Here is a 12,151-nt window from a genome sequence, read left to right on the forward strand (position 1 = left end):
TAAGAGATTCAGATCATCCCAGCTGAGACCCCAGACATCACAGGGCAGATATAGGACATCCCACTGTGACTTGTCTGAATTCCTGAGCCCCAGAATTGTGAGCTATGATGATGCTAAATTGACATCTGAAGACACTAGGTGTCGGGTACCTTGTCATGCAGCAAGAGATAACTGAACCCCTCAGAGAAGCCAAGTAACCTGCAGAGAGTCGCTCAGCTAAGAAGTTTTATGGTGGAGGTTCCAACCCAGCTAAGCTGCAAGGACAGACCACCTCTTGGGAAGTGAGGGGGATGGTAGAGCTCAGGGGAGCCCAGAACTTTCCTGAATGCAGAACTAACGCGCTATGCTTTCCCTTCACACACACACACGCACGCATGCACGCACGCATGCACAGAGTCACACAGACACCCTGGGCATCATATTTCACTATCTCATCACCAGAAGGGAGGCCTTACAGGAAAAGGACAGGCATGAAGTCCCTCCGTTAGGGGGAAAGCATCAGCTTAGCTAATCCGAGTCAGCAGACCTTTGGAATCCGGGTCTGGCTGATGTAGGCCATGCTCTAGCCACGCTCTGCGGCCCAGAGAAAGAAATCAGACATAAGGTTCCAATTTGAATTCCATTTCCATGAAAAACACATCCAGCCAAATCCTCTGGTCCTTCCCAAAGCCAGGAAGGGGCCCTATGCTAGGGAAGAGCCCCGCATCCTTACAAAACAGGTCAAAAACAAGGAGGTGGAGCGTGGAGGGTTGGGAGCAGGTGGGGGGCAGGCCCCACGCTGTCTGGAAGTCCTGCGCTCAGTGTTCTTCCTGTCGTCAGTTCAGGAATCAGCAGAGGAAGGAGCAAAGTGATGTTTTGGAAACAGGAAAGGTATGTTGAAACTTTTGGCGGGAGTCGGGGGGCCACACGGCATGGCATGAGGGATCTTAGTTCCCCAACCAGGGATCAAACCCACGCCCCCTGCAGTGGAAGCATGGAGTCTTAACTACTGGACCACCAGGGAAGTTCCGAGAAGTCGCACTTTTGATACCTTCCATGTGTACCTTTCATATATCAAACCATGTGAGCATCCTGGGTTTCATTAGAGCCCTGGGTAGATTGGGACTTGCACCCCAAATTGTAAAGGGGAACCAAGAGGAGTGTGGAGTAATTTACAAAGTCAGAGAGAAGGCCTCTGACATTCTGACTGCAGCCCCCATACCTAACTGGGTGGCCGATAAATAACAGACACTCAGTGTTTGTTGAATGAGTGAAAAGATGAATGATCTCCATACAACTGCCCAGATGTCAGGTTCCTAAAATATTAGGAAGTGGGTGGCCTGTTCCCCATCCACATGCCTCTGATCTTCTGAGGAAGCGGGGACGCACCGCAAAGGCAGGGCTCCTTTGCCCACTGGTAGAGCACAAGCTCGAGGGAGATTAGGAGCACAGGCCAGATGCCACTCCTCAGCTGTGTAACCTTGGGTGCATTTCCCAACCTCTCTGAGCCTCCGTGTTCTCATCTTTAAAAATGAAGCTAGGACTTCCTAGGTGGCACAATGGTTAAAGAATCCACCTGCCAATGCAGGTGACATGGGTTTGATCCCTGTTCCAGGAAGATTCCACGAGCTGCAGAGCAACTAAGTCCGTGCACCACAAGTATTGAGCCTGCGCTCTAGAGTCCATGAGCCACAACTATTGAGCTTAGGTGCCACAACTACTGAAGCCCACGCGCCTAGAGCCCGTGCTCCACAACAAGAGAAGCCACCGCAATGAAGAGCTCACCACAACTAGAGAAAGTCCGTATGTAGCAATGAAGACCCAACTCAGCCAATTAATTAATTAATTAATTTAAAAGAACCAATTATTTCTTTTAAAAAATTGAAATTAAGATGTCTTTTTGTCCCAAATTAACATGAAGCTATTCGGGATACTTTTCATCAAGTAGAAACTTAATAACCATAGTTCCTTGCGGTTTACCTTGGGTTGGCACAACTCCAGGAATAAAATTTGGCCATAAAAATCTATAGCCCCAGGTTTCTTACTGTTCGTCCCACCTTCTGGCCTTTGCAATCTGAGTACCTAACAGCCTGGGCTCGAAGATTCAGTTTGGGGGATGAGGCTGTACATTGAGTTTAAGTCTCATCTCCCCCAGTTCAGGCAAGTTACGTAACTAATCTGGACTGCCAATTTCTTATCTATGCAAAGGGAGTCCTGACAGTCCCTCTGTCATTGCAGTTAAAAGGATGTCATCATGAACTAGCAGACTGTACCCTGAACGGGGCAGCCTGCACCCCACACACTGCACTGTGTACCCTGGCGTGACTGCTCACTTCCAGGTGAAGGGGCATCTTCCCCTAATTTGCACAAGTGTTCTTTATGGGCTAAAGGCAGCCCTGAGCTGGTATAAGGATTAAAGGAGATATAGCAGGAACGTCACTCACCCTGAAGCTTTAAAAATATACCCCAAGTCTGGTTACTTTCTCTCACCACTTGAGAGCTCTGAAGTCTCTTTGTTGATCTCCTGCCAGTGATATGCTGGAGCTCACACTGACTCACAAGAGCCAACTGCTAGCAACCTAAGTGTCCATTGACAGATGAATGGAGAAAGAAGACATGGGGCATATGCACAATGGAATACTACTCAGCCATATAAAAGAATGAAATAATGCCATTTGCAGGAATATGGATAGATTATCGTACTAAGTGGTGTAGGTCAGACAGAGAAAGACAAATATCACATGATATCATTTATATGTGGAATCTCAAAAAGAGCACAAATGAACTTATTTACAGAACAGAAACAGACTTGCAGACATAGAAAACAATCTTAGGGTTACCAGAGCTTCTAGCACTTCCTCTCCCACTCTCTGCCCTCTCCCCACTTCCTCGTCTCCCTCCCTAGCCATCCCAGTCCCCACTTCCAGGATCCCCCACCTGTGACCCCGCATGTTTGCCTAGACTCTTGCCTCTCACAAGGGGTCTCCAGTTGGCCTGATGGACCCCCACGGAACCCCGTGCAGCCAACCAAGCACTCAGCATCATCCGTATGTCTAACACGAGGCCCTGCTCCTGAAAGGCTTACTCGAGCTGCCTGCAGGTCCCGCAGCTTGTTAGTGGTGGCACCTTGACTAGGACTCAGGTCTTTGGACTCCAGCTGGGGGCAAACCTCATGAAAAAGGCCTTCTAATTTGTGTTTGCATGAGAACAGCTCTATCACACTGTCTGGGATGCCTTCCCCAAATTCCTAGTCACCTCCTTGATCAAATTAAGCATTTTTCACAGCATCAATTAACTCTGACAAGTGATTGCAATGAGCCAGACACTGTGGGGGTTTTACATACATTATTCCATTAATCCTCACTGTTCTCTGAAGCTCAGGAAGGTTAACGAACTTCTCCAAGTTCACCAAGTTGGCAAATGGTGGAGCTGGGATTCAGACTCAGGTTTTTAACCACGCACATTGCAACCCCCTTCCCGTAAGAGATCCACCGTAAGGAAAAGCAAAATAGTCAAAGGGAAGGGCAGACAGAGCTCTTCTCCATCCAATGTGTTCACTTCTCAGCTCTCACTGCTCCTTATCCCTCTCCTTTCTTGAACAGGGACCCTGGGGGCTCTAGGACCAGGATCCTGAGTCCTGGGTTCTCTGTACTCACCGCCAGCCTCCTTCGTCGACTCTTCCTCCTCCGGCTCTCCTCTGGCTCCCGGGCTAAGCCCTAACCTCCTGTCTGCCCACTCAGCCCCAGACCAGCCCCCTCTTCATTTTCACATCCTCCCTCTGAAGCAGAAGCAGCCTACAGCCCTCCCTCCCCCAACCAGAGTAAGAATATTTCATGGTTGGATAAAAGCTCTGAGTCCTGAGCCACAATCATGATTTCGCTTTAACTTGTCATGTCCTTTTTTTCAAATGACCCCCATTCATCACTCTCTGCAGCCTGCCCCTCAGTCCTCATGCACACGGCTCATCACTCTCTTTGGATGACTTTTTCTTGGGCATCTTCAGAGAGGGACTTGCTTCCTAAGCCACCCTTAGAGCCTCCCCCCTCCCCCACACCAACCCCCCAGCCTTTGGATCACAGAGTTCATTACCCAGCCGGCTGCAGCTCTCAACAACTGGACACTTAATGGAGACAGATCTGTCCCCTGGGATGGCTGTAAAAGCAGCACACTCACTAAAGGGTTTCTTCTTGCTGTTTTTTCCAAGGTAGGGCTTGACCTGGTGAAAGGGAGGAGAAATAATCTTCTCGTTATGTCTTAAAAAAATAAATGCTTGCTCTAATAAAATCACCAGCCCTGAAATATGCAGGAAGGGAGATGGAATATCTTCCATTCCTAATTAATTTCCCATCATGAGGAGGGGGCAGACCACGACAGGGGACTGGAAAGGCATCAGGGCCCTAACACTTGGAAGAAACGCTGTCTTACTTCAATGCGAGATGTTTCCATGAGCAGCCTCTCTGCTCCCTGTTCAAGTGATTTGCATACTCTCTTACACAGACATCTGAACGAGTCCAGAGCTTTCTCCTAGGCCAAATGCCATTTAATTCCTCTTTTGATGACCTAGGTTGCCTTACTTATCCTGTACATTATCTTGTCCAACTTAATCCATCCCTCTCCTGTTATCGCTCCTGAGTCGTCTCCCATTAATAGTCTATGAGGAATATTCGTGTGTGGGGGTTTAAGGAGGGGGGAGGGGGGCAAATAATTGGAAAAGAAGCAGCAAAGGAAGATGAGGAAGGCCAGGGACTCTGCTACTAGCAGATCAGACAGGAAGCAGCGCCTCCTGGCAGAAAGCAGCTCTGTCCTAAGGGTTCCAGGGCTAATGCACTGTTTTCCTTTGAAGTGTGTTTTACTGCTGCTAATGGACTGTTTCTTAGTGAATCTTGTTTCCTGATACATTTAAAGAAACCATGAAGGAGGAGGACTCCCACAACCCACAATTTACGTTTCCTTCCTGGAGTGTTTGTTGTCTTCTGAGGCACCCTTTCCAAGGCACAGAAACCCACACTCAACCCTCGCGTGTACGAGGCACTGCTCTCAGCGCTAGATTGAGAGGTACGGATCTAATTTAGCTCTAGAAACCATTTTATCCTTATAGTCAGAGGGTGGAAAGACTGACCAGGTGTGCAGTGAACCGTCTTCTTTTCGTTCTGGGCACACAGCTGGACCACGTTTCCTAAATTCCCTTGCAACTAAGTGGATGCGGCCGTGTGACTGGGTTCTGCCCAGTGGAATGTGGGCAAAAGGTATGTGGGTCACTTCCCGGGCTGGCCCACAAAACTATGCAAACCTGAACACTCTCTCTCCTTTCCCTATCCTTTGACCAGATGAAGAGGATGCTGAGGGCTGCAGGGTAGAAGGAGGTGAGGGAGCCGTAAGGTAGAGGGATCCTGAGTCCCTTAGTCACAAGGTGGAGGAGAGTTAAGCAGAATACCTGCATTGCTGTTGTATGAGTAAGGCATAAACTTTTATACTATTAAACCACTAAAATGTTGGTTACAGCAGTTAGCCTACCCTAATACATCCCCCATTCTATAGATTATGGAATTGAATTATGACTGAATTCCTATGACTTCCTCAAGGTCAAATGTTATTCAGAGGCAGAGCTGGGATTTACAGGCAGATTTTCTGACTAAATCCAGTGCTTTTGCCGCTGTCCCACAGCTGCTTCATCACCGCTTCTGCTACTACCTTCAGAGAAGCAACCAATCTGCTGAGACAAGCGATCATCTCGTACAGATGCATTTACAGCTCATTGATGCTGTCCTAATTAGGACCTTAATGAAGATGGCTCTAGGGGAAAAGAGACGGAAAGCAGGGAGGTAATCAGAGCCACATCCTGGGCATAATATGGGGAGCGATTCTGAAAAGTCACCTTTGAGGACCTCAAAGCAACCTTAGCAACAGCAGGCACCAGGGTTAGCCCAGGAAGGTTGGCAACAAGGGTACTAAATAGCAGCACTGTGCTCATTTTAGAAAAAGGTAGACCACGTGTTGTCCTTGGGAGGAAGGAAGCCCCAGGCATGCAAGGAAGAATCCCTGCAACAGCACGATTCATGGCCAGCACATCAGCACCATCGCTCCTCTGTCCGAAGTCCTTCGGTGGCTTACTTGTGGCTACAGCATAGAGTCCAGCACCTTAACTGCACCCAAGGTCCACCATGATCTGCACATTGTTACCTACCCAGCCTCAACTCCCTTCCTTAAGGACACCACAGGCAGAGTGTGGGGAAGCACATTATGCTCCAGCAATTTAGACTATTCTTTACTCCCATGCCTCCCAGGTCTTTGCAAATGCTGTTCCCTCTGCATGGTCCCCCCAGCCCCAGCTCCAGCCCCCTTAATGCTCAGGCCAGGTGCCCTCTCTTTCTCCAGTCTGTGGTGATGCCCCTGCTCTGTACCCCACAGCCCCCTTCTCACACCCACATTACAGGGCTTGTCAGGTTGCCATGCAGTTGCTCACTCTTGTCTCCTGTCAAATGGTGCATTGGGCATCCCTGACCTCCCAGCTCCCTGCAGAGCACAGGGAACACAGTAAGGGCTCCACAAATGTGAGGTGAGTGCAGGGGTAGATGGCTGAAGCAACAGGATCCTGAAATAAACTCACTTAGCACCGTAGTTGGTAGAATAATGGCTCCTGCAAAGGTGTCCACATCCTAATCCCCATAAACAATTACTATGATATGGCAAAATGGAATTAAGGTAGCTGATCAACTGACCTTAAGATAGATGATCCTGGAATATCCAGAGGGGCCCAATGTCATCACAAGGTCCTGTAAAGATGGCAGAATCCTTATTTCCCTGACGGACCAGTGGTTAAGACTCTAAGCTTCCACTGCGAGGGGCACAGTTTCAATCCCTGGTTTTGAAACTAAGATTCCACATGCCACACTATGCAGCCAAAAAAAAAGATGGAACAATAGTCAATGGTTCAGTGACACAATGTGAGAAAGATTTGATCAGCCACCACTGACTATGAAGGTGGAAGAGGCCACAAGCCCAAGAGTACAGGCAGCCTCTAGAAGATGGAAAAGACAAAACCAGAAAACAAAACAAACAGAAAAGAAGGGATTTCCCCTTAGGACTTCCAGAGAGGAATGCAGTCCTGCCGACACCTTGATTTTAATCCAGTGAGACCCATTTCAGACTTCTGACCTCCAGAACTGTGAAATAACATATTTATGTTGTTTTCAGCCACTATTTGTGCTGATTTGTCACACAAACTAGAGAAAACAGACACTTTTGAACTGCATGCAAAGTTCCAAAATAGACAACAGCTTTTCATTCATCCACATTAATTGATCATCTGCTAAGCACAAGGCACAGAGTTAAGAACTAGAAGGGTGCAAAGCTGAATTGGAACAAATCCTACCCCGTTCAGGGAATGTGGAGGTGGGGAGGGGTGGAGTGGGTCTTGACCTGCCACTGAAAGTCGCCTGAAAGCATGGAAAGAGGCAGGGAGCTGAAAGTGGGAAGGAAATATCCCACACCTGGATCTCACACCAGATCTCTCCTTGCCCAACACGGGCAAATGTGCCGACGGGGTCACTGCAGGAGAAGGGGCTTTGAAGGCAGCCGTGTAATGTGAGCTCTGCAGCATGCTGCCTGAGAACACATATGTAACTCACATGTAGTTTCCTACTTTGGGGAAAGAGCTGTCCTTGCTGACAACCTGTGGAAGATAAAGGAATGAAAATCACAGAATGTCAAAGCCACAAGTCCCCCTTGTCCAGTTCTCTCATTTAACAGATGAAATAACCAAGGCTCTGAAGGAGAAATACCACCTTCATTCTGAAGCCTTCCTTGGCTCTCACCAAACAGGTGTGATCCTCCCCTCAAGACCGCGTATCCTTAGCCCCGGGTTCAGATCTCTATGGTAGAAATCACTACAGATGCCACAGTGTGTATGTGGCTGCCACATCCCATGGGCAGGGGCTAAGTCATATCCATTTTTTAATTCCCTTTGTCAGGGACTAATACATAGTAATTGAAAAATAAATGTTTAATGGATAAAGAAGATGTGGTACATATATACAATGGAATATCACTCTGCCACAAAAAGGAATGAAATTGGGTCAATTGTGGAGACGTGGGTGGACCTAGAGACTGTCATACAGAGTGAAGTAAGTCAGAAAGAGAAAAGCAAGGATCTTATATTAACACACACTTGTGGAATCTAGAAGAATGGTACAGATCAACCAGTTTGCAAGGCAGAAATAGAGACACAGATGTAGAGAATAAATGTATAGACACCAAGTGGGGGAAGGGGGGAGGTGGGATGAATTGGGAGATTGGGACTGACATATATACACTAATATGTATAAAATAGATAACTAATGAGAACCTGCTATATAGCACAGGGAACTCCACTTTGCTGTACAGTAGAAGCTAACACAACATTGTAAAACAACTATAACCCAATAAAAACAGAAAAAAATAAATAAATGTTTGTTGAATGACTTAAAGTAAGATCCCAACAGGGAAAATCAGGTAAACAGAGACTTCCCAAATCAAGGGACCAGGGATAGAAAGAGATGGATGGCAATGTTTCTTCAATACATACATATCACTTTTGAGTCTAAAGGAAAGTTGTATTTTAATAAAAAGTGATTCAAATTCATGTTTTTTGTTTATTTCAAAGCCTATATTTTTCTATTCTGCTACATTCTTGGAAACTCAAGTTGTACTCCTCAATTCCATCACTCACCAGTCATGTGACCGTGAACTGGTGAATTAATCTCTGAGAGCCTTGGTTTCTGCCTTTGTAGAGTGTGGGTAATGATGCTTCTTTGGTCAGGTGGTTTGGAGAATGAGGAATGGCACTTGCACAGCCCCCAGTGCCCAGCACCTACTAGATCCTCAATAAATGTCAACTATGAGGCGCGTCCTCCAAGGTGGGGACTCCCTTTGCACTCAGCTGGGAGGCACTGATCCCATCATCACAGACCAGCCCCAGTCCTGCGGGCTCCCTCCCACCACACCTGGGAGAACAGAACTCTTTTTTTTCTAACACACCTCCCTCTGCCTTCTTCCTTCTCAGAGCAGCAGGCCCTGTGCTGGGCTGGTCAACTAGGAAAGTGCTCTGTTCCACCTAAAACGTATGCCCAAAAGAGGCTCACCCACACCATCGTTTCAGAGTCATCTTCTAAAGCCTGTACTAGAAACTTCTGTCTTTCAGCAGATGACTCCTCTATATCCAGAACTAATGAACTATGAAAAATGCTGGATTTTTGGTAAAATATTAAATTTTAAAGATCAAGCTACAACTGTATATAAAGTATGGTCATAATTTCATAAGATGTACAAATATAGATTCAGAGAAAAAAAGATGAGAAGGAAATAAGGAGAAATCTATCATTATTACTTCAGAGTGGTAAGATGATGCAGGCTTTTGTATTTGTTTATGTGTTTAGTTTTGCCTTTATGTGTTCTGGAAATTTTTACAATGAAAATTAAAACTTGAGTACTATTTATTCATTTGTTTCTCTACGCATTCCCGAGGGAGAAGGCAGGACGGAGGACGTTTCTGTTGGCTGCTGCGTTCCTCGCAGGCCCACACTGTCTCTTCCCCAGGGTGCATCCCCATCTCTCCTTTGCCCTTTCATAACGTTCAGGGAAATTTATTTTTGGCATTTTTCTCCCAGTCCCATGTCTTTATTCATTTGTCATCATATCCCTGGGACCATGTCAGGCTCTGGAGCAGGAAGAGTCCCCCTGTCCTGACTCGCCTCCTCCAATCCCACTTTCCTCAGAAGCCCTTCTGAGCCTGAGGCAGACCTGAGAGCCTCCTCCACCCCCTGCCCATCCCATTAGCCCCTTCCCCAATCCCAGGGGGCCTGCTTCCCTTCCTGCACCAATCAAGTTGATTCAGCCAAGTGTCAGATAAGTAGAAGTAAAAGTTAGAACTGAAGGTGGGAAGGATGGGGAAAATGGATGAAAACCATAACATCCTAAAAAAGCATCATTAACTTTGCATAACCTTGGTGAATCTAGGCCACACAACTGGCAGCTACAGAGTCTCAAAAAGACACAGCCGAAAGGGATTCAAATGGTCCTTTTTCTCTGACCCTTAATAGGAGGCAGGAGAATGTGTAGCCAAAAGAGACGAAACAGGTGTCCCTTTTATTAGGACACATGCTCTCCAAAGAAAAACACTGCATTGCAAGGTCCCTTCCAGGCCGGAGAAAGGAAACCCCAGAGCCACCCCTGCAGGTACCTTATTTACTTTGGCTTTTCTATTCTCTGACTCACATACTTACTTAATTAAACTCTCTCTCTCTGGCTATGTGTCTTTTTCTTATTATTCAATTTATGTAACTAAAATAAAACAAAAACAGTTCACCCATTTCTCTCAGCCCCCCAGCTCTCTGCCTTTGACAACCACCCATCTATACCATAAGCTTAGTTTTATGTGTATTTATATATTCTGTATATTAATAAATACATATAATATATATTTATGGATTCTACATATAAAAGAGGTCATACAGTACTTGGCTTTTTCTGTCTGACTTATTTCACATAGCATAATGCCCTCGAGGTCCATCCATGTTGTTGCAAATAGCAGGATTTTATTCTTTTATATGGCTGAATAATATTCCAACACACACACACACACACACACACACACACTCTATATAGGAATATTCTATATGTATATAGAATTTATCTGTTTCTTCTAGGTTGTCCAATTTTTCAGCATATAATTTTTCATTGTAGCCTCTTGTGAAACTTTGCATTTCTGTGGTATCAGTTATAACATGTCCTTTTTCATCTCTGATTTTATTTATGAGTCCTCTCTTTCTTTCTTGGTGAGTCTAGCTAAAGGTTTGTGAATGTTATTCATCTTTTCAAAGAAGCAGCTCTTAGTTTCTTTGATCTTTTTCTATTATCTTTTTAGTCTCTAATTCCTTTATTTCTGCTCCAATCTTTGTTATTTCCTGCCTTCAAATAACTTTGGGCTTTGTTTGTTCTTCTTTTTCTAGTTCCTTGAGGTGTAAAGTTAGGTTGTTTGAGACTTTCCTTGTTTCTTGGGGTAGATATTTATCACAATGAACTTCCCTCTTAGAACTGCTTTTGCTTCATTCCATAAATTCTGGTATGTTACATTTCCAATTTCATTTGTCTCAAGATTTTTTAAATTTCTCTTTTGATTTCTCCTTGAACCATTGCTTGTTCAGTAGCATGCTGTTTAATCACCACATTTGTGAATTTTCCAGTTGACTTTGTGTAATTAACTTCTAGTTTCATACTGCTGCCAGAAAAGATATTTGATATGATGTTAATCCTCTTAAGTTGATTAAGACTTGTTTTGTGACCTAACATATGATCTAGCTTAGAAAATGTTCTGTGTGCACTTGAAAAGAATGTGTATTCTGTTGCTTTTGGATGGAATATTCTGTAAATATCGGTAAGTTCATCTGGTCTGATGTGTTCTTTAAGGATGATGTTTCCTTATCAATTTTCTGTTTTGGTGATCTATCAAGTGATGTAAGTGGGGTAGTAAAATCCCCTACCATTATTGTATTGCTGTCTATTTCTCCCTTTAGATCTAATATTTGCTTTATATATTTAAGTGCCTCTATGTTGGGTTCATAAATATTTACAAATGTTATATCTTCTTGATAGATTGACCATTTTGTTACTATGTAATTCCTGTCTTTGTCTCTTATTACAGTCTTTGTTTTAAAGTCTATTTTGGGTACTTGCCTGGTGGTACAGTGGTTAAGAATCTGCCTGCCAGTGAAGGGGACACAGGTTCAGTCCCTGGGCCAGGAAGATTCCACATGCCATGAAGTAAATAAGCCCATGCACCACAACTACTGAGCCTGCTCTCTAGAGCCCATGAGCCACAACCATTGAGCCTGCATGCCACAGCTATTGAAGCCCATGCATCTAGAGCCCGTGCTGCACAACAAGAGAAGCCACTGCAATGAAAAGCCTGAGCGCTGTGACAAAGAGTAGCCCCAACCACCACAACTAGAGAAAGCTTACATGCAGCAACAAAGACCCAACACAGCCAATAAATAAATAAATACATACATACATAAATTAAAATAAAGTCTATTTTTTCTGATATAAGTATAGCTACTCCAGCTTTCTTTTGGTTTACATCTGATATTGTCCCATAAACCCTTAAGGTATTTTTCACTTTTTTTCATTCTTTTTTTCT

At 45.0% G+C, this 12,151-nt stretch overlaps 1 protein-coding gene across 6 annotated transcripts in view; it reads right to left on the reverse strand.

The window, feature by feature from the left end:
- The window catches only part of GALNT8 (polypeptide N-acetylgalactosaminyltransferase 8), a 116,383-nt gene that overhangs the window by 46,738 nt on the left and 57,494 nt on the right, over positions 1-12,151 (reverse strand). For 2 of the 6 annotated variants that reach the window (XR_009048424.1, XR_009048425.1), the window contains exons 12-14: positions 7,608-7,651; positions 6,699-7,415; positions 4,069-4,195 (exon numbers count right to left, since the gene is read on the reverse strand). The exons of 1 other annotated variant lie outside the window; for it this stretch is intronic. Coding sequence is in view for 1 of the 5 variants with exons in the window: in XM_057702492.1 (XP_057558475.1) it covers positions 7,604-7,651 (48 nt within the window). In the remaining 4 variants the exon portion in view is untranslated. Of the gene's footprint in view, positions 1-4,068; positions 4,196-6,698; positions 7,652-12,151 lie in introns of those variants that run through there. 3 more of the 6 variants (XR_009048426.1, XR_009048427.1, XM_057702492.1) reach the window with 3 other exon arrangements.

Source organism: Hippopotamus amphibius, chromosome 12 (assembly GCF_030028045.1).
Source record: "Hippopotamus amphibius kiboko isolate mHipAmp2 chromosome 12, mHipAmp2.hap2, whole genome shotgun sequence".
Taxonomy (NCBI): Eukaryota; Metazoa; Chordata; class Mammalia; order Artiodactyla; family Hippopotamidae; genus Hippopotamus; species Hippopotamus amphibius.